General features: G+C 37.8%; 1 protein-coding gene and 1 long non-coding RNA gene across 5 annotated transcripts in view; one reads left to right on the top strand and one right to left on the bottom strand.

The window, feature by feature from the left end:
* Positions 1–6,748, bottom strand: part of LOC138913626 (uncharacterized) — a 25,665-nt gene extending 18,917 nt beyond the window's left edge. The window contains exons 1-2 of one of the 2 annotated variants that reach the window (XR_011419434.1): positions 6,336–6,748; positions 2,759–3,212 (exon numbers count right to left, since the gene is read on the bottom strand). This is a non-coding gene — a long non-coding RNA (uncharacterized lncRNA). Of the gene's footprint in view, positions 1–2,758; positions 3,216–6,335 lie in introns of both variants that reach the window. The other variant, XR_011419433.1, reaches the window with a different exon arrangement.
* Orco (odorant receptor co-receptor) lies at positions 3,208–20,365 on the top strand. 3 transcript variants are annotated; one of them, XM_070217724.1, is made up of 7 exons: positions 3,208–3,382; positions 14,754–15,062; positions 16,937–17,451; positions 17,977–18,202; positions 18,743–18,947; positions 19,777–19,932; positions 19,999–20,365. In XM_070217724.1, exons 2-7 carry the CDS (start codon positions 14,755–14,757, stop codon positions 20,047–20,049), a joined length of 1,461 nt encoding a protein of 486 aa, XP_070073825.1. In that variant the 5' UTR covers positions 3,208–3,382; position 14,754; the 3' UTR covers positions 20,050–20,365. The 3 variants fall into 3 exon arrangements, with proteins under 3 accessions (XP_070073825.1, XP_017009993.1, XP_070073826.1); XM_017154504.3 differs by lacking the exon at positions 3,208–3,382 and adding an exon at positions 13,940–14,106; XM_070217725.1 differs by lacking the exons at positions 3,208–3,382; positions 14,754–15,062 and adding an exon at positions 15,934–16,274.
* The last annotated feature ends 204 nt before the right edge of the window (positions 20,366–20,569 follow it).

The following is a 20,569-nucleotide window of genomic DNA, read 5'->3' on the forward strand; positions in this document are numbered from 1 at the left end:
CTGTTAATTGCCTTTGATTGCCAACCTAGCGATATCTTAGACAAATAATTCTCCTTCGATATACATCCCCGGCATCCCTTCCTGTTGTATCTTAATTATAAATTTTAAGAACTTTCTGGAAAAAGCGTTAGCGACAGATGTTGTAGGTTCCCAAAAGGGAATTGTTAATTTCAGGAATGATTAAGTTTTGTGTGCTAAGCTGAAGTAAACGGATTTTTTGTAGAGACGGCAAAAGACTTTATTTAAAGTTGTACCCTAGGTAATAATTCCGATTTGCGAACATATTTGCTATCTCCAATAAATATTATTATATTAATGGGAATACAAATGACACTATTTATGATTGTCTTTATTTAACGGCACTTCCCATTGTGTTTGTTCAGAGAAGGAATGCATTTTTGGTTACGAATGTCTGTTTGCGAGTGGCAAAGAGCTTTAAGTGAGATTTACCGACTAAGAGACAATATCTGCCTGCATAATCCGAATAATGAGCTTTCCAACCAAACCCGAACTCGGGTCAATTGCATTGAAATTGAACGCATTGAATCAGCTTAAAATGTTCTACCATCCAAAGCTTCTAAGAGGCTTTGGTTTAGCATACAATGGCCTTTGGATAACAATTATTTCACTCAATTCAGATGAGTTTTGGATGGCTGGAGCTTTGCATATAAAGTAGATTAGTTAGGGACTGTGCAGTACCATTTTGCCTAATAGACTGACTAAAAGTTTGAAGTCAGACGCTTTTCACTTAATTTAATGCACTTCTCCTTGGGCCTTCTGGCATTCCATTTGCAAATGTGCTTTTTGGCCGCTCTCCATCTCGTTTTTGGCCAAAACCGTCTGCCTGTTTGGGAATTAATAACATTAAGAGCTTCACCTGGCTCTGGCAAACAGTTGCGACAGTGTAATTTCAAATGCAAATACAAAGGATGCGGCTCGGAAGGATACTGCAGACTGCTGAGTCAGCCATTTTGCACGTCTATATTAATTTTCAAACTAGTGCACAGTGCGACAGACAAAGGACTGTGGCAAAAACTGTAATTTACGAGACAACAACAATTACAGAAATAAACACCCCTCCCACAGACGCTCCTAATGGGACTCAAAGGATGTTGGGCTATCATGGAGTTGGTCTGGGGACCTTCCCCGGGATGGGGATGACTTCATTGGGAAATTCTTTAATGCTAGGCACGATGCCAAGCTCACACATAAATGGCACGAACGCACGCTCGCAGTTTCAGCTGGCACAAGGAAAACGTCACTTTCAGGGGATTCCCTCTACTATCCTGTTAGTTGCAGAATTAATTGCACATTTCATGGGTTTTTCCTGGTCGGTATCAGGAACACATGTGTATACACGATGAACAAAGGTACAAAACTGTACACACCGGTAGATAATAACTAGCCACTTGAATGTTTTCACTAAACAACTCTTCTCTGCCATTAGTCTTTGACTACCAGACTACCCAAATCCTCCGGCTCTTGCCACACAGCTCTTTAGTTGAAAAGTCTTGGCCAAAACTGTTATTGCATCTGCAGTCGCATGTGTGTGGGCTTCGTGTTTGAATTGTTTATCAAAAAGGCAAACTCAGAGCGTGTTTTTATTATATTTCATTCTGCTCGATGCGATTTCATCTGGAGGTTGTACAACTTTTGCTTAGAAAGTGCAGAAAACGAAACATTCGCAAATAACTTTCTAGTATAGTTGGACAAGTTTCTTCTCTCTGAAAAACTTTTTGGTGTCCTGCAGCATCTACAGGCTCCTGGAGAGCTCCCAAGAAGAAAATGTATAAATGCAGTTCTGGCTGCTTTGTGGGTGGATAAGATGGCTTGGGGCGAACATTTACTGCCATAATGAGATTAAAAAGAAAGGGACCTCAAATAAAATTTAATTGCCTTAAACTTACTGTTTGAGAAGCTTATAGAAAAATACCGCGGGGACCCCATCAAATTATTCAGTGATATCTAATCTGCCATTTGGAAATCATCTCGCGTTCATCACGTACGCTGTATGTAAGTCTTGAACAGAAGAATCGTTCCCGGAATTTTCAATGAAGATGGTTAAGATAATATCAGACTACGCTCAAATAATTCTAAGCTAAGAGTTGAAGAGGATATCCCAACCGCCATATGATGATTGGTTTGCCTTTTCAATTAATCAATATTTTGCCTTTACTCAAATCAGGAACCTCTACTGAAACCAAAGTGTACAGAAGAATTTGAGGTCAAACGGAGGCAAGCCCGATTTCGAAATGGGAGCATAGCTTCTGTCAATTTCAGTTGGATTTGTGCAAAGTTTTTGGAATTGAAATTCCTTGCAGCAATTAGAATTTCTGCCATGATTTCTCATGAAAATTTCCGACAAGGGATTCTGCCACTGCCAACTTTCAATTAAGTGAGGGGAGAGTCCGAGTCCGTTCCACTCACTCAATATTCCCAGCTAACCAGTACTCTTCGCCCACGTACCTAATTTCGGTCGTAATTTCTTATGTACTGACCCCCGAAAACAGAAAACCGAAAACCTCCGTGTAAGCTGTCCAAGATTAATGACTTTTCCCCACCCGCTGACGGCAGCTGCCAGTGCCGATCTGTGTGTGTGTATATTTTAATAATTAATGCATAAATAATGATTTACACAAACTGTGGTCATCCGCTGAGTGGACCACAAAACCCGGAAAAAATGGTATATAACGAGGACCAAAGGAAAGCGCGAAAAGGAAAGAAAAGGAAAAGTCGAGGAGAAGTAACAATAACTAACCTGATTTTGTTTTTGCTGTTGCTGCTGCTGTTGCAATGCTGCTGCTGTGCCGATGTTGCTGCTGTGTTGATGTTGCTGCTGCTGCTGCTGCGACTTCCGCTGCTTCTCCCACACTCTCGCTTTATCACTCACACAACATCAACATCAACTGGGAACAGTTAATCCATCATCATTATGATTTTCTTATTTTGTTTTCCGTTCGCAACTTTTTCTTTTTTTCGCAGTTTGTTTTTTGTTGGGTGTTGCTGTTAGCTTATTTTCAGGGTAAATTTTTTGCTGACTTTCTACTCATGTTGGCAACAGCATAATATCATTTAATTGTGTTCTATTTGTAAACGTCGCTCTTGCTTTTGCTTTTACTTTATTTTATTTTATGTACATGTGTTTGTGGCACTTTTGAAAAGGCATTTACAGTCCTGGCATATCTATTGTTTTTTAATCCCGCTCGGCTCGACTGCTGCAAAATTCTTGTAATTAGCTGCGGAGACAACAATAAGAACAACAACGACAACAAGTGGCCACTCCGCTTTGTTTTTATTGCCTAATGCAAATTTAATTGCGGTTTACTTTCCAACGCCCCGGCCAGAATGGGAAATGTTCTGTACTTCCCAATGGATTTTTGTGGTAACATTTTGAGACCTTATCATGTTTCTGCTTCCAAATTTGCCACGCCCCAGCACGCACACACAGACGCCCACACGCTGTGCTAGACTATGCTCATTTGCTTCGGCTTCAGCTTTCCCGTTCCCCATTTCGCCCATTTTGCCCACTACCCGCGTTTTCCCCGCCAGCCCGCTTTTCCTTTGGTGGAAAACTTTCAGCTTATTTCTAGTATTGCCGTTGTTGCTTTTGGCTTTAATGAGCTTCCTCCTGATTGTGGCAAAAATGCGAAAACCATGCAGCTTCCGACTTCAAATGGTGCTACTGGAGGCAGGAGTCTCACTTGCTACCTGCGGGAATTAGGTGCACCGGCATTATATAAATGATATGAAGCAAATTTGACGATCATTTTAAAAGGTGTCATAAAAAAGGAAAAGAAGCTCTGTAAATTGCAGATAAGCAAATGTCTTTGATACGGGAGTTAAGTAACTTGAATTCCCTTTTAATGAATTGGAGATACACATACATTTAACTGCAACTGTGTTTCATCTAAATCGTGCAGCTTCTTACCTACGCAGGTGTAATGTAACAGTACCAATACCTTAAAGTCTTTGGAGACCGCATTATAAACTTGATCATGAAGTACCGCTCCACGCTCTTAGGGGAAGTTAGGGAGCTTAGGCATTGATCGTTAGGTATTTCTGTTAACCGCAAGGGTATGGTTCACAATCAACAGAAATGTGTGATAATTTATCTATAATGTTCAATTTGCTCAAGGCTTAGTTAAATTAACTCATTATATTTTATTCTTATCAGTAACATAATGTTGTTAATTTGAAAGATATTTAACTAGCTATAGTGTAATTTTTGGTTCCAAGATAAATAGCGAAGAGATAATTTTAAAATATTTCCTTCATATCGATATAGACTTAGGAAATATAGTAACCTAAGTTGAATCTGTTCATTATTATCATTTCTTTCGTCAAATCAATTATTTACAATTATTTTATTATTGGTTTTGTTTTAGATTTTGTAGTTTTTACTCTCACAATATATATCAGACATTATCGGCCTTGTTCTAGTTTTCACTTCCGAAAGTTTCACACGGATTCGAATTTCCCAGACCTGTTCCAAGACTCACTTCCGAAAGAACTGCACGGAATCGAATTTCCCTCTGTTGTTACTCTGTTAACTTCCGATAAATTCACACGGAAACTTTCCGCAAAGCATATGACAGGCGGATTTAAATTCGGCAGTATAAAAATTAATTCTTTAAATATACTTCGCGAAAGCTTTATAAGTCAATAATATTTTTATGCAATTCCTTGATGTTTTAGGTTCCTAATTGCATCATCGGAATCGAAATTATTTGCATATATGACTTATTAATAATTATTTTGTGGTTGCACCTTAAAACCCGGTAAATTCTAGCTATGACAATTAATGCAAATCCGCCGCCTTTGTTCTAAATTCCGCTCGGATTTGGTAAAAATGGCCTAGAGTTGTCACGGTATGGATATAAGTTTGAATTTCCTTGGGACTTATTCTAAACTTATCCGATAAGGTTAATGGTTTTTTTATAAGAAAGATAATTTATCCTAATTAACGAAATAAGTGTTTTGACTCGGAATACCACATTTTTTCATGTGAAATTTGAACGGGGACATTTGATAGGGACTTTGTTTTTCAACTTTGGCATCTCTGTATGCTCTTGCAGTTTACAATACTATGATTCCCACACTGATTTTTAATACTATTCTGTCGGGAGCCTTTCAAAACTGCGCAGGGACCAATGGGAAATTTTATAAAATGTCCCTAACAAGAAAGGGAAATTTAGTTCTGTTAAAGGGAAATCCGATAATGTTAACAAATTCACTTCCGAGTGAAAACTGGAACAGGCCTGTATATATTTTGACACCTTTTAGTGTTACTAACACACATACAAGCTATCTAAAATATAGTATTACCAATAGACTGTTAAATCTCAATGTTGGCCAATATTTTTATGGTATGGGCATGTTTTACTAAGCAACAAATAATTGCATTATTATGCTCTTCAAACTGGTTACTTTTCGCCTTTCTTTGTCTACATTACCCAATAAAAACCGGCTCCCAACCAAACTGACTTTCAATGCCCCATTGGGCATTGTGCGGCCACTTCTTGGATAACCCTTAGCACCCAATAACAATGATTAGGCCGAGGCGTTTTGGAAAGCGACTGTCCTCGGCTGGGGCACAACTCAAGTGCAACAGTGCGTATGCGTTATCCAAAGTTTGAACAACAATTGTTGCCCTGGTAATTGTGGGAGAACCAGAACCCGAGTGCTGTTGTCTTCGCCAGCTGATGGGCGGGCAGCAGCTGTTATCACATCCTAATGCTAATGCGATTTTCATTGCTGGCGCTGTATCGGCGGCATTATCTTCCCCTCGCAGCACTCCCCCTTCCACGAATCTAGTATCGCTCTGCTCGACGCATGCAAAGCGAAATTCATAGCATACTTATGGCAGCTGGCTGATGTTAACGATGCCTTTGGCTGTCTTCAGATGCTGCTGCTGCTGCCGATGATGATGATGGCTTATGTAACTAGTGCTGCATAAATCCGAGCGCACACACCGAAATCGGGCTGGGGCCCACGAAATACGTGTATATTGCCTATGTTTTCCTTCCTGGCTGCTCTGCCCCTTAACTATTCAAATGACATTTCCTCGGGCCTCCTCCTCGGAGATTTTCATTTTCATTTCCATCTCCCTGGCTGTTTTGGTGTGTATGTGGGGCAGTTGTGTCTGCAGCAGTGGTAATTCTTTTGGCGCACTCATGCCCCGCGAAGCTGCGTGCTTTTAACACTAACAAGCAGCAGCAAAAGAACTAGGACCAAAGGAGTGGACTTCTGTCGTTGTCTGGCTTCAAGTGGGGCCCTTGGGGGAAGAGGGGTGGAGGTCCTGCGACCCATACAAACGCACTAGCACCGACACTTACACTCACATCCACGTATATTTCACTTCACTACCACACACGTTCTCTTAGACTTGGCCCGGTTCGGTTGGCTTTGGCTTTGGTTTTGGCTTTTGGCAGCGACTTGGCTTGCGAATCTGCTGGCGGATGCTGCTCTCGTTGCTGTTCATCTCCCGTCGATGGACCATTTTTGACTGGCTTCCAATCGAAGCCATTGGCTGCCTTTCGTCGCCATGCTCGTTGTGTGCTGCTGGCCCAAGCGGAGATCCCGTAACAGTGGCTGGCCTCTTTGGCTCTTCGACTGTTGTTGCTGCTCTCCCCTGCTGCCCCGCTCACTTCTTATACGAATCTTGGCAAAAGAGCGCATCCCTTCGAGGGAGAGAGCGCCAGCACTTCTCTTGTTGCATTTCACAGGCTCCCCGAGTCAAAGATAACGCACGTGAGTTGACGGGGCTGCCAGATGGTTCCGTACTTTTGGGCTCATCACAAAATGAAGAATAGTAAATACTCTGTACTAATGAAAAACAAAAAATGTTAAAAATATTAAACCTTATAAACGTATAATTAAATCAGTATCGAAGAATATATTCCATAGGAAGTACGTTGATAGAAGTTAGTAATGAGCTTAAAGCATATATAGGTATATTTGCTTTCTATTTCTGTCGGGTGCCCTTAGACCCATTTATGGGAAAATAAATCGAGATTAAAATTTATTATTTATATCTTCCTATTGCTTTGTAAATTGTAAACTGTTAGCTAGTAAATGGTTCATTTTGTTATTTAACACAATTTTTATATCGATTTCCAGAGTTATATATATTTTGACCGTTTTTTGTGTAATTGAAAGAAATTTAACCACAGTATAATCTCATATCCAGCCCTTATATAATTTAAAATGTGATGGCAACGTCAAAGAATTTCTACCGAATCTCTTATACTGCGAGATGTTGTACCACTCGTTCTCTCATCCCATATTTTACTCTCCGAGCGCAGGCGCCTTTGCGGGAAAACAACTTCGAAATTCGGGCAGAAGGACAACAATGGAAGCCCACCAACAAGCACTGCCACACTACTACATACTTATGCAGAACACCACAAGACCAAAACTCGTTTAGTTGCCGCGTTGACAACTTTGTGGCAGGCAGCAAACAAACAAACCTCACACTGGCCCCAAATGGTGACAGGGGGCGGTGAGTTGGGTGCAGTTGCAATCTGAGAAGCCAAATGCTTCGCCCTCGCCGGGAAGTTGGCCTGAGCATTGACCTGCTTAGACAACTGGGAGATTTATAACTCCTGCATAACACGGGAGTGGTAGTAACGGCATTAAATGGCAAATAAATCTAGAGTTAAACTTTTGACACTGTCTCGGCAAGGAGCCACGAAGGCACTTCCTTCCGCCTCCCTCGACTTCCGGTTGGAATCTGTCTGCCTGTCAGCGGCCAACAAAAGGAGTGACACTCGCATGCACACAGGCACAGATGCACCGACAGAAAATATTATAGTATTCAAACAGAGCAGCTTTTTGTGTAGTAAGATAATAGAGATACGATTTATTAGGCGAGTTATCTCAATTACGGGGTGGAATGACAGTTATTATTATAATTATTATTATTATTAGTAATTTAAAAATACATCACTTTGTAAATCCCCAACTGCTATTTGTCTCAAGAACTTAATATTATAAAAATAAAACATTAAAATTTTTTGGAATACAACTATGCTGACTACCCGATTAAATTTTATTTATCAAATTTTTAAATAAATTTCAGGTATTGGTCGTTTGGCGTCTTCTTTCAAGTTTATTCTCGAATAAAGATGTTTTTATTTTCTTTCTCAATATTATTTAGTTATAAACAATTCTCCCTGTGTCCTCACAATATATGTATAAGGATAGAATTTATGACCGCCCAGCACCTCTTTTCCGAAATCTTATAAAACTCGGGAATAAATAATAATAATTCTTGCGCTTTTCTCTGCCCGCCCGTTGTTGTTCGCATTTCCCACATTTCTTTGCCATTCTTATGGCAATGTCAACATTTCTTTTGCTTCTCTAATGGCCTGACACACACACACACACAGACTACTCGCACACTCTGAAATTTCGGCACACACGCACCTACGGGTACATGTATTTTCAATCGGTTGTTGTTTTCTCGTGTCGGTTATGCATAGCCATAAATTTTGGTAAAAGCTTCTCTAGGTCGAGGGCTACGGGCAGTCCGAAAATAAAGCGGATAATTTCTGATGCTGACACATACGCACACAGGCACACAGGACGGAAAGGACCCCGCACACACACAGTAACCAATTGTTGTTTTCGCCATTTTTTGTTTGTCATTTAACAGATTTTTCTGTCCTCGCTTGGTATTGATTTCTAATTTTTCCTTCGTAGGCTTAATAAAAAATTGTAGCGCCCCATGAATGTGTCGGTGCTGGCTTCTGAGTGTGCGTGAAAGCGAGTTTTTATTATGTGTGCGTGTGTGTCGCATTGATTTCGTAATTTATGACCGATTTGATGGATTGCTCAAATAACTTTTTATGCTTATTTTTGAGTTTTTATTGTTTTACAACTTGTGGTTGTTTTTGCTGCTGCTTGTGGCATTTCACATGGGGTATTTGTGGTTTTTGCGTGCCCATCCAGGAGATCCACATTATCCTTTGGCAGGCTTAATGGAAATCATTTTGTTTTGGCTAAAATGTGACACTTTAGGTGTGGAAGAAAAATACTGTTGCCTATATATCTGGGCACATAATACGTTACTTAATATATGCACTTAATTTAATGTAGGCGATTCTTTTTGAACTTAATTATCTCAAATTGATATTTCAGCCTACGTACTAATAAAACAAATTAAATCAAGTGACATATAAATTAACAGTTTAATAGGTTAATTACACTCAAAAAATTATTTTTTCTTAAATATAGAAAAAAAAATTTTTTCTGTGCGTCAAAAAAATATTCTATAAAGAGGAAAAATTTTCTAATCTTCAGAAAAATTTTCTAATCTTCAAAAAAATTCTGAATTGAACGAGTTTTTTTAGAAAATATTTTCTGAAATACAGAAAAATCAATTTTTTTCTAAAGTATAAGGTTTATTTTTCTAATCATCCTTTCTTTTTTTGAGGGTTAAAATCGCCATTGATTTTAGAAAAAAAAAGACTGAACTTTTCTAAAACTAAAAAAAAATTGCCATTAAAATTATAAATATTTCTACATAATAGAAATATTGTTTTTCTAATAACAGAAACATTTTTTGAAGATTTTTCTAACATTTTGAAAAAAATGTGTGATATTAAGAAATATTTTTCTAGAAAATAAAAAATTTAACCGTATTTGATCGATTTCCTTTCTTATAGACTTTTTAGAAAAGTTTTTTTTAGCCTAAGAAAAAATCGCTATTAATCGAAGAAAATTTCCGGGATTGGTAGCCTAGGGGTCTAACGCGTGCGTGCATGCATATGTTATTCAAGCTTGCGGCTGCAAGAGTGAGTTCAAACCCACGTCGAGACGAAAAACTCGTGGTGTCTTTTTGTTTTTTTTTTAACACTAATAGTTACATATTAATAAAAAAAATGTATTGCATTTTGTTTAAGTTTTTCAAATTTGAAACATTCAATTACTGTTACTATTGAACCATAATAAATAATAAATATATAAATATTAATATTAATCAATAAATATTTAAAAGTAAAATTAAATGATAAACTAAAAGGAATAACCAGAAGAAAGCCAGATCAATTTGAGTAAAAATAGGAGAACAAAATGTGAATAGACTTTGTACAGCGCCTCACGTGATGCTTCCGTGGCGTAGCTAGTAGAGTGCTTGACTGCAAACTGTGAGGCGCGAGCGGTTAGCGGTTCGAATCCCGCGTGCGGCGACCAAGATGTTTTTCTCAAAATAGTAAGTTATTGGGTTTTTATATTTATAATTTGTAATTTGTACACTCATTTCAGTTCCAATTTGAAACCACCCATGTGCTCAATTAAAGGAAATTAAAATAAGGTGACAAACAAGAAAGAAAAAAAAAACAACACAAAGGCCGTGGCGTCACAGAAACAACCGGGTATAATTCCGAAGCCCGAAAATAGATTTTTGTATTTTCTGAATTTCAGAATTTTTTTTTTTTTTATTTAAAAAATATTTGTCTATATTTAAAAAAAACCGTATTTCTATTTTTTAGAAAACCTTTATTTCTAAATTCTAAGAAATAATTTTTTACTTTCTAGCAAAATATTTCTAAATTGCAGTCTATTTTTTTTTGATTTTTAGAAAAAACGTCTTTGATTTTAAAAACCTACTTTCTTTAATATAGACAAAATCGCCAGTAAAGCAAATTCATAGGCGATTTTCTAAAACCAAGGGCGATTTCAGTCGATTTTTTTTTTGGGTGTAATTGTAAGAGATACATTTTGATATCTGTCCTATTTTATGCACTGCCCACAACAAAGGGAATTGTAAAAATTAAACCTCATTAGTTTATTCGTTTCAATTGCAATTTAAATTAAGTACGTGCCACTGCTCATTTTAAGTTAGCCCAATAATTAATGTTAAAATGCTGCAGGGCTTACGATGTCCGTTGCTAGCTAATTGAGCCAAACGCATCTGCGTAATTAAATTTTCAGCCAGGGCCCATAAAATAAATCAACCAAAGCGATGGACTAAAAGGGGGAATTTTGTGCGGGAACTCGGTAGCATGGATGAGTTCAGACCAATCACCCAAAAAAAAAATCGACTGAAATCGCCCTTGGTTTTAGAAAATCGCCTATGAATTTGCTTTACTGGCGATTTTGTCTATATTAAAGAAAGTAGGTTTTTAAAATCAAAGACGTTTTTTCTAAAAATCAAAAAAAAATAGACTGCAATTTAGAAATATTTTGCTAGAAAGTAAAAAATTATTTCTTAGAATTTAGAAATAAAGGTTTTCTAAAAAATAGAAATACGGTTTTTTTTAAATATAGACAAATATTTTTTAAATAAAAAAAAAAAAAATTCTGAAATTCAGAAAATACAAAAATCTATTTTCGGGCTTCGGAATTATACCCGGTTGTTTCTGTGACGCCACGGCCTTTGTGTTGTTTTTTTTTTCTTTCTTGTTTGTCACCTTATTTTAATTTCCTTTAATTGAGCACATGGGTGGTTTCAAATTGGAACTGAAATGAGTGTACAAATTACAAATTATAAATATAAAAACCCAATAACTTACTATTTTGAGAAAAACATCTTGGTCGCCGCACGCGGGATTCGAACCGCTAACCGCTCGCGCCTCACAGTTTGCAGTCAAGCACTCTACTAGCTACGCCACGGAAGCATCACGTGAGGCGCTGTACAAAGTCTATTCACATTTTGTTCTCCTATTTTTACTCAAATTGATCTGGCTTTCTTCTGGTTATTCCTTTTAGTTTATCATTTAATTTTACTTTTAAATATTTATTGATTAATATTAATATTTATATATTTATTATTTATTATGGTTCAATAGTAACAGTAATTGAATGTTTCAAATTTGAAAAACTTAAACAAAATGCAATACATTTTTTTTATTAATATGTAACTATTAGTGTTAAAAAAAAAACAAAAAGACACCACGAGTTTTTCGTCTCGACGTGGGTTTGAACTCACTCTTGCAGCCGCAAGCTTGAATAACATATGCATGCACGCACGCGTTAGACCCCTAGGCTACCAATCCCGGAAATTTTCTTCGATTAATAGCGATTTTTTCTTAGGCTAAAAAAAACTTTTCTAAAAAGTCTATAAGAAAGGAAATCGATCAAATACGGTTAAATTTTTTATTTTCTAGAAAAATATTTCTTAATATCACACATTTTTTTCAAAATGTTAGAAAAATCTTCAAAAAATGTTTCTGTTATTAGAAAAACAATATTTCTATTATGTAGAAATATTTATAATTTTAATGGCAATTTTTTTTTAGTTTTAGAAAAGTTCAGTCTTTTTTTTTCTAAAATCAATGGCGATTTTAACCCTCAAAAAAAGAAAGGATGATTAGAAAAATAAACCTTATACTTTAGAAAAAAATTGATTTTTCTGTATTTCAGAAAATATTTTCTAAAAAAACTCGTTCAATTCAGAATTTTTTTGAAGATTAGAAAATTTTTCTGAAGATTAGAAAATTTTTCCTCTTTATAGAATATTTTTTTGAAGCACAGAAAAATTTTTTTTTTCTATATTTAAGAAAAAATAATTTTTTGAGTGATTAAACGTTAAATCAATATTGTTAAATCCCCGCACACAAAAAAACAGATCCACATAGGCAAGCATTCACGTATTAATTGGTGTTCGTGAGTCTCTTGCATTTAAATAATCCATGAGCTGCCACATCTGTGTCTGCGTTCCCAACTATGTGTGTGAGTTTTAAGCCATCTGAGCTGTGTAAAGTAACTGCTTTCTGGGAACAACAAGCCCAGCAAATCCTGTCCACATTCACATTCCGGCACATTGTTGCAATTGTTGCAATTGTGTTTCAGTAATTATAATCGTATTAGAACCTGCATTGTGTTCCTGGCACGTTGACTTTATTTAAATACTGTCAAAACTTGATTGGAAGTTTGGGTTTGCATACACAGACCATTCCGGCCTTGAGTTTTTTTTTATGTACGAAAATACCTGCCTATTGTTTTAAAGAAACATTTTATCTTGATGTTATCATATATCCCTAATGTTGAATATTAAAAACAAGAGGAATCGCTGTAGTAGATCAAAAAACTGTTTTTTCGGCTGAAGGTAGTACGACGGCTGTTCCTGTGAATTCAAAGCAAACACGCTTCCATTCGCGTCTTACATACTTTTCCCCGAATACAATATACCCCTTTACTCGACGAGTAACGTGTGTAATAAGATATCCTGTTTGATTTGGCTTCCTGCGACCATTGAGCCTCGGTGCGTTCGAACTGAGAACGAAAAATGAACAAAGACCAACTATCCATCAGGCCGGCACACACATTTCCATGCAAATGGGTATATATGTTATTTTTTGGGTCAGCGATTCGGGGGAGGCTCCGTGGCAGCGGCTGGGTGCGGAATGCCCTTTCCCTATTTCTCTTCGGCACTTAAGGCCAACAAATACAAACAGGCATAATAAAATAATCGATGCTTTTAAAATTTGCATAAGTTCGGATACCGCAGATGCTACGCCAGAGGAGCTAGAGGAGCGTATTTCCATATCCCATTCTGCCTTCTCCGGTCTCCGCTCCCCATTGCGCATACGCCACGTGGACAGGGCCAGGGCCCAGGCCAAAGTCCTAGACCTGGAGACGGCGACAGTGGCGGTCGGCAAGTTCGTGGGCGTTCGATTTAATTGTGGGAATTCGGCGTCTGCCACGCACCCATCACATGGACGGACGTGGCTAAAAAGTTGAATTTTTAAGCACTCCAAGGCGGGCTTGAGTCCCAAGACCCATATATTTTCATTAACATGTGTGGGTCGGAGTGAAAGTTTCAGGGCTCCGATTGAACGTGGCCTTGCTGCAGCCGTGGGAACTCTGCCCCAAAGTACACGTCCTTATGTACAGCAAAGTGACGAGCTAGCCGACAGAAGGAGCAATCACTTGTCGGGCAGAGCCTTTTAACCTTCCAGATTTCACATTTCATTAACGTCCACAACGCCCGGCTGGCAGGTTAACTGTGTCCCGGTTTTTGAAATCTCGTTAGATTCTAAATAATTTCGGTTTCGCCTCAGTGCGTGAAATGTTTGCCTAGAAGTGCATTAACTTGCACTCAGTTAACACGCGGTTATAAGATAACAATTACATTTGTATTCCTTAAGGTTTAATTGCAAGGTAATCTTCTGCGCTTCAAAGCTTTTCAGTACTAACTTTGAAACAATAAATATATTACGATTCTATACTCATAAGTGACCAATACATATTCAAATTTTTAATGGCGATATAAACAACCCAGAAAATTAAAAGCACTTTTACCTCCAAATTGTTATTCCAAGTCTAAATTTAATGTTGAATTTAAATTATTGAGTTGAACGAGTTTGAGTTTTCTAGTCCGATTGTTAACTTTAAAGACGGCTTTAAACACTAAACTTTAAACACCAAACTAAATTTAAATTTAACATCCAGAGCTAGCCCTTAGTCGGGTTATCAGTGTGTTCAGGAACTTTACACACGCCATATGATTTCGAGAGAAGGCAACCTAAATAAGAAGTACTGACTTAAAGCTAAACGGGCACCAACGATTCAGCCGATTAAAACGCCGCATTATGCATTATACCAGTATGAATAAAACATGCGAAATCGATTAATTTTCGGAGAGGATTTCCTCTTTGAGGCGCACACAAACCAAGGCCAATCACACAGACGGAATATGGAAAAGATTCCGCTATCGCTCTACCATCAATTTATCCATTGGCAATAATTGCTAATTATATTGGCGAAACCCAATTAATTTTATCGTGCCATTTTCCACCGCTCCGCAGGATGACAACCTCGATGCAGCCGAGCAAGTATACGGGCCTGGTGGCCGATCTGATGCCCAATATACGGGCGATGAAGTACTCGGGCCTGTTTATGCACAACTTCACGGGTGGCAGTGCGTTCATGAAGAAGGTGTACTCCTCGGTACACCTGGTGCTCCTACTGATGCAGTTCGCCTTTATCCTGGTCAACATGGCGTTGAACGCCGAGGAGGTGAACGAGCTGTCGGGCAACACGATTACCACCCTGTTCTTCACCCACTGCATGACCAAGTTCATCTACTTGGCCGTCAACCAGAAGAATTTCTACAGGTGAGTCAGAAACTGGGAACGGCAGTTCGTTGGCAAGAGGTACAAAAACTACACAGAAAGAAAATTCCTAGCATGTTTTTCTTGAATTGAGAAGATTCGTTCTTAAGAACCGTGTAAGCGCCAATGTTCTTATTTTGAGCTGTTCTTAGAACAAAATGATGAGCATCTTTTAAATATACTTCTGACTGGCGATTCAACTTAACTCAAGAACAGTGAAATAATTTTTAACTTAAAAATCTTCTTATATTTTTAAGAACATAAAAGTATGCAAAAGTAATTTTTGTAATGCAATTTCTGAAATTACCTCAAATACGGAAATTAAAAATATATAAATAAAAACATTTAATTATATATTTAAACACCTTCTTTAAATTAGTCCATCTGTATTGATTTGTTTCATTGATTGATTGATTGATATCGATTACATAACTATTACCTCTTGCTTTAAGTTTATTATAAGCCAAACCGCTACACTCATAAAAATAATTTTCTACATTTTAGAAAATCGCCCTAAAAAAATTTTCGCCATTGAACTGAGAAAAATTTTATATTTTCACGACAAATTTGCCATAAATTCAAGGCAGGTGACCATAAAAAAATATTTTTAGGGTTAATTTTTCTATTTTTCTAATATTTAGGGCGATTTTTTTCGATTTGCTTCGTTTTGACCTTTTCTAAATCCAACGGCGAATTGCCCTAATTTTTTTTCTAAAATTTGTCTAAATACAAGGGCGATTCGCCTTAAAAATCACTCCAAAAGTGTGAAATTCGGTAGCCCAGCGGTCTAATCACTTGCGCTTTCAACTTTGCTATATGAGGACTAAGGTCGTGGGGTTGTGGGTTCGAACCCTGTGTGATTCAACTTGTTTTTTATGTTTTTTTTTTTTTTTTGTAAACGTTATAATACTAAGGACATTTTTTCGTCCGAATTTTAAATTAAAGTAGTCTTTAAACCTTAAAAACGTATGGGAGTTCTGAGTTAAAAGCATACTTTGTGTTTGCTGGCAAGAAAACGGGACTAATTGTCACAGTCGTCAGGAAAAAAATATTCGGTTTAGTTGCCTTTAGTCAAATTATAACGTAGACCTCAGGAAAATAAGATGTCTGCAGAGTTTGTTCGTTGTCTTGCGCGATGGGTCTGTGGTGCAGCGGTAGGACGTTAGACTCTAAACCGAGAGGTCGTGGGTTCGATTCTCGCAATGACCAAAAAAAGTAAGTTGTTTTTTCTCCTCATATTTATTTCCCTAATTCGTTTACAAACATGATTTTTCAGTTCTAACGGCTGTGTTGTATAGATCGGGCCCCCCTCCTAACGCAGCTCCCATATAAGCTACACACCAATACAATAATATGCAACGGTCTCCTCCGTCGGTGTTGTTTAATTAAAGCAGTCCCAGTTCCCAGAATATACACGACTAAAATTCATGCTTCCCAAATTCAGTTAAGCATGCTCAAACACGATTTTTTTTAATTTGCATAATTTTTTAGGGCATTTGCCTTTAAAAACAGAAAGTTCGCCCTTACTTTTAGAAAAATACGCCTTAAACTTAGGGCAAATCACCCTAAAAATAGGAAAATATTTCTCAATACAAGAAAAATCACCCTAAATTAAACAAAATTTCCATAGGGATTTTTTAGAAAAATTTTCTAAATACACGGGCGAATCGCCAGCGGATACGATTTATGGGCGATTTTCTAAATCCACGGGCGAAAAGTCAGTTTTTTAGGGCGATTTAGGGTAAAAATTTCTATGAGTGTAGGAGTCATCTAAACAATGTTAATTGAAAACTGATTTACTATTCCTTATCATATCATATCGCACTAAAGAGACATTTTAAAAGCTAATTAATATAATAACGTGTTTCCCTTCGCAGAACCTTAAATATATGGAATCAGGTGAACACGCATCCCTTGTTCGCCGAATCAGATGCTCGCTACCACTCGATTGCCCTGGCCAAGATGAGGAAGCTGTTCTTCCTGGTGATGCTAACCACCGTAGCCTCGGCCACCGCTTGGACCACGATCACCTTCTTCGGGGACAGCGTCAAGATGGTGGTGGATCACGAAACGAACTCTAGCATTCCGGTGGAGATCCCTCGGCTGCCGATCAAGTCCTTTTATCCGTGGAACGCCAGCCACGGATTGTTCTACATGATTAGCTTCGCCTTTCAGATCTACTACGTGCTCTTCTCGATGATCCACTCGAATCTCTGCGACGTGATGTTCTGTTCCTGGCTGATCTTCGCCTGCGAGCAGCTGCAGCACCTGAAGGGTATTATGAAGCCCCTGATGGAGCTGTCTGCCTCACTGGACACCTACAGGCCGAATTCGGCGGCCCTTTTCAGGTCTTTATCGGCAAACTCCAAGTCGGAGCTAATCCATAATGAAGGTGAGTATTAGGAGTTTTTCCTTCCTGAATCAAATTTTCAAAAACCCTACAAATTCTGTCAAAATTCAAATTAAGCAAAAAAAAAAATGGAAATTTTTTTGTATGCCCTAGTATAGATAAAAATTGTGATTTTTTGTCGTTCTAGAGATAAACATTTTTGAATTCTGATAGATCTTTTACAGTTCTTAATTTGAAAATATTTCAATTAAGGTCCAATGTATTAGATTCATATTTACATTAAATATTTTACGTTTTTAAAAAGAAGAATTTCATATATTAATCAAAGCTTAAAATATTTAAATTGACTATACATTTTAAATGTAAAATTTGTATATTTCAAATAATTTCAATTGAATTGGAAATATTTTGATTTTTTTATCAGTGCGCAGTTAATAAGCTCTTACCATATAAAAATAATACATTTTATACTAGTCGACCAAATCAAAAGATTTTAGTGAAATTACATTTGTACTGAACCGGTAAACCCTTTGAAAAGCGCCACAACGAGCTGTTTTTTAATTGCAGAAAAGGATCCAGCCACCGACATGGACATGTCGGGCGTATACAGCTCGAAAGCGGATTGGGGCGCCCAGTTTCGAGCACCCTCGACCCTGCAGTCCTTCGGCGGAAACGGGGGCGGTGGCAACGGGGTGGTGAACGGGGCTAATCCCAATGGGCTGACCAAAAAACAGGAGATGATGGTGCGCAGTGCCATCAAGTACTGGGTGGAGCGGCACAAGCACGTGGTGCGGTGAGTTCAAAATCTGGCCAAATTTGACCAACAATTTGAAGAGGGCCACTGTGAGGATGAGTGATTGCAGCTGGTGATTTAAATACAGCATTCCGGGCCAGAAAGTCCTGGCACCGAAATCTAATTGCATTCACTTCGAGAAAACTCAAAGTCACTCGAACATATACTCAATCTCATTGGAATAAAATCTTAAACAGAAAAGCACATAAAAGGGATAAGCTGTTGGGAATGTGTTACTTATATTTTTGGTTTTTTATTTTTTATATTCGAAGTTCTCTAAATGTCTTTAAACATTAAATTCTATTAAGTTTGAACACCTATTTTAATTTATTAGTCGCTCGACAGATCCCTGCAGCTTGTTTGATTTACTTGATTATTTCCACAATTGCAATCATTGTTTGGGGCCCCTAGAGTGACGGCCTTGTTTGTCCTGTCCGACAGTTGGCTTAGCTATTTGTGTGTGCTGTTGTGGATCAAAATATTGACTCGAGTATTGCCTGTTCTCGTCCTTCCCCTTTCCCTTTTGCCTTCTCCCTGCAGCTTGGTGGCTGCCATTGGCGATACTTACGGAGCTGCCCTCCTGCTGCACATGTTGACCTCAACCATCAAGCTGACCCTGTTGGCCTACCAGGCCACGAAAATCAACGGAGTGAACGTCTACGCCTTTACAGTCGTCGGATACCTGGGATATGCCCTGGCCCAGGTGTTTCACTTTTGCATCTTTGGCAATCGCTTGATTGAAGAGGTAAGTTAGGGTAGGGGCAATGAAAGGGACATACAACTTTTGGGTTCCATACGAATTCATAAAAATTAAAGAAATATGTTTTACTTTTTTGAAAGACGAGAAATTAAAAAATCATTAGACAGGAATGTACAATAAGAACAATACAAAACATTTATATTTAAAATGAAAATATTTTTAAATAGAGCTTAGAGCGTAAAGAGCAGAGTAGCACTTTGGAATCATAGCTCATGGCTATAGCTATGATTGCAATTGATCCCTTTGAAACAGCTCAGTTCACAACAACAAAGAACAAAGAAGTTATTTAAATATCTCGAAAGTTTAATGTCAATTATTATATACCGCCTAAACATTAAAATAATTCAAGCTGAGGACAGGTCTCGAATGTAGAATCCTCAATGAACAGTAACTTTATAACATAACGAAGAAATCGAACCAACATCCAGCAGCTTGAAATTTGATAAAGACTTTTTTTCAGCTCAAACTACTCGAATATTTAAAAAATCATGTCATTTATTTTAGACCGCGAAAACATTTATTTTTAAACGTATTACATTTTTATCTAGATACAATTACTGTTAATTAAAAATAACTTATTTTTGTTACCTTTGCAAGAATTTCTCTGCTTAAAATAATCCGATACTCTTTTAAGGACACATGTAGGAGCCTTAATAGACAGCCGTGTTTTGCACATACTTTTGGTAGATTTTAGTATTTGGAAATAGGACCTTAAGTATTTTAAAATGAATTTAGATATTTTTTAGGAATTAATTTATCTGATGAATGACCGGACTCCAGGTGCAACCTCTATAACAATATTTGCATTTTCCAGAGCTCGTCCGTCATGGAGGCCGCCTACTCGTGCCACTGGTACGATGGTTCCGAGGAGGCCAAAACCTTCGTCCAGATCGTTTGCCAGCAGTGCCAGAAGGCCATGAGCATATCGGGGGCGAAGTTCTTCACCGTCTCCTTGGATTTGTTTGCCTCGGTGCGTTGCATTTGATTTATTGATGATGGGAAAATAAAGCTAAATCGAACTTTCTCTGCCTCGCAGGTTCTCGGTGCAGTTGTCACCTACTTCATGGTGCTGGTGCAGCTCAAGTGAGCTGCCAGCGGAGTTGACAGATTTTTTGTGCCAGGAAAGCGAATGCCAAGGAGCCACTGTGCTAAAGCCACCCCCCAAACGCCCAGTCGCAGTGCCCATCCACCGCCCCCACCACTGTGCAATCAGCAATATTATAGAGCAATTATAACGCAAATTATATATTTTATACCAGCGACGAGCGAACCTCGTGGGGCATCATGGAAACATACTGGGGCAAATAGAAGCCTGCAAATATTTATCGATTTTGTACACGTGTAGAGCTTTCAATGTAAACTCAAGATGCAAACTAAATAAATGTGTAGTGAAAATGCAAGAATTTTAAGAAATGGTGGTGGGAAAATAGTGGGCTCGAACTAAATGGAATTTTAAAAGAATTTTCTTATTTTTTTAAAGTTTTATTTAATATATAGCGTTATTTATCATTTAATACCTACCAACTTACATATATTTTGCACAATGGTTTCTAAAGTGATTGTGATGATTTAATTTTGGATTGGCTCTAGTCATTTAAAAAATCAAA

This window comes from Drosophila takahashii, chromosome 3R, assembly GCF_030179915.1.
Source record: "Drosophila takahashii strain IR98-3 E-12201 chromosome 3R, DtakHiC1v2, whole genome shotgun sequence".
Taxonomy (NCBI): Eukaryota; Metazoa; Arthropoda; class Insecta; order Diptera; family Drosophilidae; genus Drosophila; species Drosophila takahashii.

Bases quoted from the DNA above. Each gene is read 5' to 3' on its own strand.
- Orco (XM_070217724.1), top strand. From the start codon at position 14,755: ATGACAACCTCGATGCAGCCGAGCAAGTATACGGGCCTGGTGGCCGAT. The intron at 15,063-16,936 runs GTGAGTCAGAAA...TTCCCTTCGCAG, and splicing joins AACCAGAAGAATTTCTACAG to AACCTTAAATATATGGAATC. The intron at 17,452-17,976 runs GTGAGTATTAGG...TTTTAATTGCAG, and splicing joins GGAGCTAATCCATAATGAAG to AAAAGGATCCAGCCACCGAC.